The sequence below is a fragment of the Puntigrus tetrazona genome, unplaced genomic scaffold, assembly GCF_018831695.1.
Source record: "Puntigrus tetrazona isolate hp1 unplaced genomic scaffold, ASM1883169v1 S000000837, whole genome shotgun sequence".
Lineage (NCBI taxonomy): Eukaryota > Metazoa > Chordata > Actinopteri > Cypriniformes > Cyprinidae > Puntigrus > Puntigrus tetrazona.
In genome coordinates, this window is record NW_025048437.1 from 605,001 (window position 1) to 607,500 (window position 2,500).

General features: G+C 31.7%; 1 protein-coding gene across 4 annotated transcripts in view; it reads left to right on the forward strand.

The window, feature by feature from the left end:
• eps15l1b (epidermal growth factor receptor pathway substrate 15-like 1b) overlaps positions 1–2,500 on the forward strand; it is a 32,703-nt gene that overhangs the window by 18,850 nt on the left and 11,353 nt on the right. For all 4 annotated transcript variants that reach the window (XM_043233455.1, XM_043233457.1, XM_043233456.1 and 1 more), the window contains exons 21-22: positions 667–755; positions 1,869–1,956. In XM_043233455.1, the coding sequence (XP_043089390.1) occupies positions 667–755; positions 1,869–1,956 (177 nt within the window). The remainder of the gene's footprint in view (positions 1–666; positions 756–1,868; positions 1,957–2,500) is intronic.

The window sequence follows — 2,500 nt, forward strand, 5'->3', positions numbered from 1 at the left end:
AAATATCATTTCAAAATCAGATCAAAAATGAACTCTTGAAACACTTGAAATATTTAGTAGCTTAATATTATTTGAGTTATCAGTATAAATTGATTAGAGGATAAATGAACTGGCTAGAAATACAGAGAGAAAAGCTGTCTCTTGGTAGCTAAAACGAGGCTTACAAAAAAACGTTTAGTTTGAAATAAAAAAAAAAATAATAATAATTTTTGTAAAAATTATTATTTTTTAATTAATTTAATTTGTCGACTTTGAGGTATTTCGAGGTATTATAGTTGGCTAAATGACGTTAAATCCATTTTGCTACTTAAAATAAATGTGCAACTTAAAACGCTAATTGCAAAAAAAAACAGAAAATCGCTAAAACAAATAATAATAAAATAAAAAGATTCAAAATAATAAAATCTGTAATATCTGAGTGATGCTAAAATAATAACTCTTTCATAACGTCGTCATTAGTTCATCAGAAACATACGTCACAGATGGAAAACAAACGTGTGCTTTTCAGGAGCTGAAAGTCATGGAAAATGAGAAACACTGGCCACATACGAGACTCTTAAAATAGCTCCTGTGTTTATGCCGCGCTCTTCAGAAAACAGACAGAAGGGAGCATGCTACACGTTTCCATCCAATCATTAGCTTGTGCTTTCTCTCTCTCTCTCTCAGTAACAGACCCGTTCGCTGCATCGGATCCATTCGGTAGCGACTCTTTTGGAGGGAAAGGTGGCTTCGCTGATTTCTCTCAAATGTCAAAGGTACGTTCGAAAGAGAAATCTACAATAGTTCAGCCAGATCGATGCAAAAATCAGCACGCAACCGGGAAACTGAATCTGAGGTCGCTCGAAACTTGTTAAACGAATGGCTTTATGCACGCTACAAGCGGTGTGCAAACTCTTTATATTCATGCATCTGGATGATCTGCAACGTTTGTCAAAATGTGAACCAGAGCACAACTCGCAGATTACCGTATAATAAGTGCGTGATGCGTGAAATATGAAATCATTTTAAAAACAGAAGGCAAGATCACTTATGCGGCGCATTTCATGCAAAACGAGTGCTTTGCATAAAAAAGGGATTTAAAAATAAAATCATAAAATGATCACAACAGTATAAAATCACAACAGGTGCAAAGTTAGATGATCTTAAAAAATATGTCAAATCAACGGATATAGAGGCGACTGACATGCAAAAATATGCAATTAATGTGATGTTTGTATACATTTTTGTAGCGTTAATTATATTTGTTTTGATTCCGGTCACTTCTATTAACTTAAAAACGTATAAAGAGCATTAAAATTGTTGCATGATTTCTTTAAAATTCATCGTGTTTAGTGATACAAATATGTAAACATTCTCAGATCAACATGAATTTATAATTAAGATGCAAAAAAATAAATAAATAATTTTTTTTTTTTTAATTTTATATATATATATATATATATATATATATATATATATATATATATATATATATATATATTTTTTTTTTTTTTTTTACAATTTTAAATACACATTATTTCAATTTCATTTCACATAAAACAAGACTTCTTATTCTAAGAACAAGACAAAAAGGATGAAAAAACAACTTTACAGCATGATCAGAAGGTACCGTAAAATTGAAAGTTTCGAACTTTGAAAAAAAAAAATGCGTTTATTAAAGTTTTCTCTACTCAAAAATTCTACAAAAAAAAAGGTATTTAAAAAATTGTACGTTTACCTTCATAATACCCGCAAAAAGCCTGATGTAAGTTTTCCCAAACATGACGACTTGCACTTTTGATAACCCTTTGAAAGCGTGAAAGGCAGTAGGTTTTGTGTGTGAGTACTGATTGGTGTAGATGCAGTGTTGTGGTTTGTGTTGTGTTCAGAGCTCAGAGGCTCCGAGCCGAAAGCCCACGTACCCGCTGCCTCCTCCCAAAAAACCCGGACCGCAGAGACCAGCGCCGCCTCCTTACGGTGAGAGACACCTGCCGACTTCAAAGTGTGCTTGTGATTGACTCATTTAATTATCACATCCATCTGATAAGCATGAGAGTGTGTGTGTGTGTGTGTGTGTGTGTGTGTGCCTTGTAATTATATATAAATGCATTATGACGTTTAGCTCGCTGGTTTTATTAAGCGGTGAAGAAGAGTGAAATTAAATGTTTATCTGGTTTAGTAATGTTATTATAACATTAAGTGCTTTTTGTGTCACATGCTGGCGACTGTAACCAAATTGGAGCAAAATCTTTATTTCGTAAAACTTTGTCCAGATATATCAGGCCCGGGCTCATCCAGACTCAATTATTTTAGGGTTTAAAAACACATATATATATATATATATATATTCATTTATTGCATGTTTTTTGTTTTTATATTATCCTTTAGTTTTACATTTTTATTTTATTTTTAGTTTAAGTTGTAGAAATAGTTTTGTAATAATTTTGTAATAATTTTTTTAAATATAAAAACTTTTTTCACTTTCAATTTAAGTCGTAGTAATTTTGTCTTAGGCTTTTGT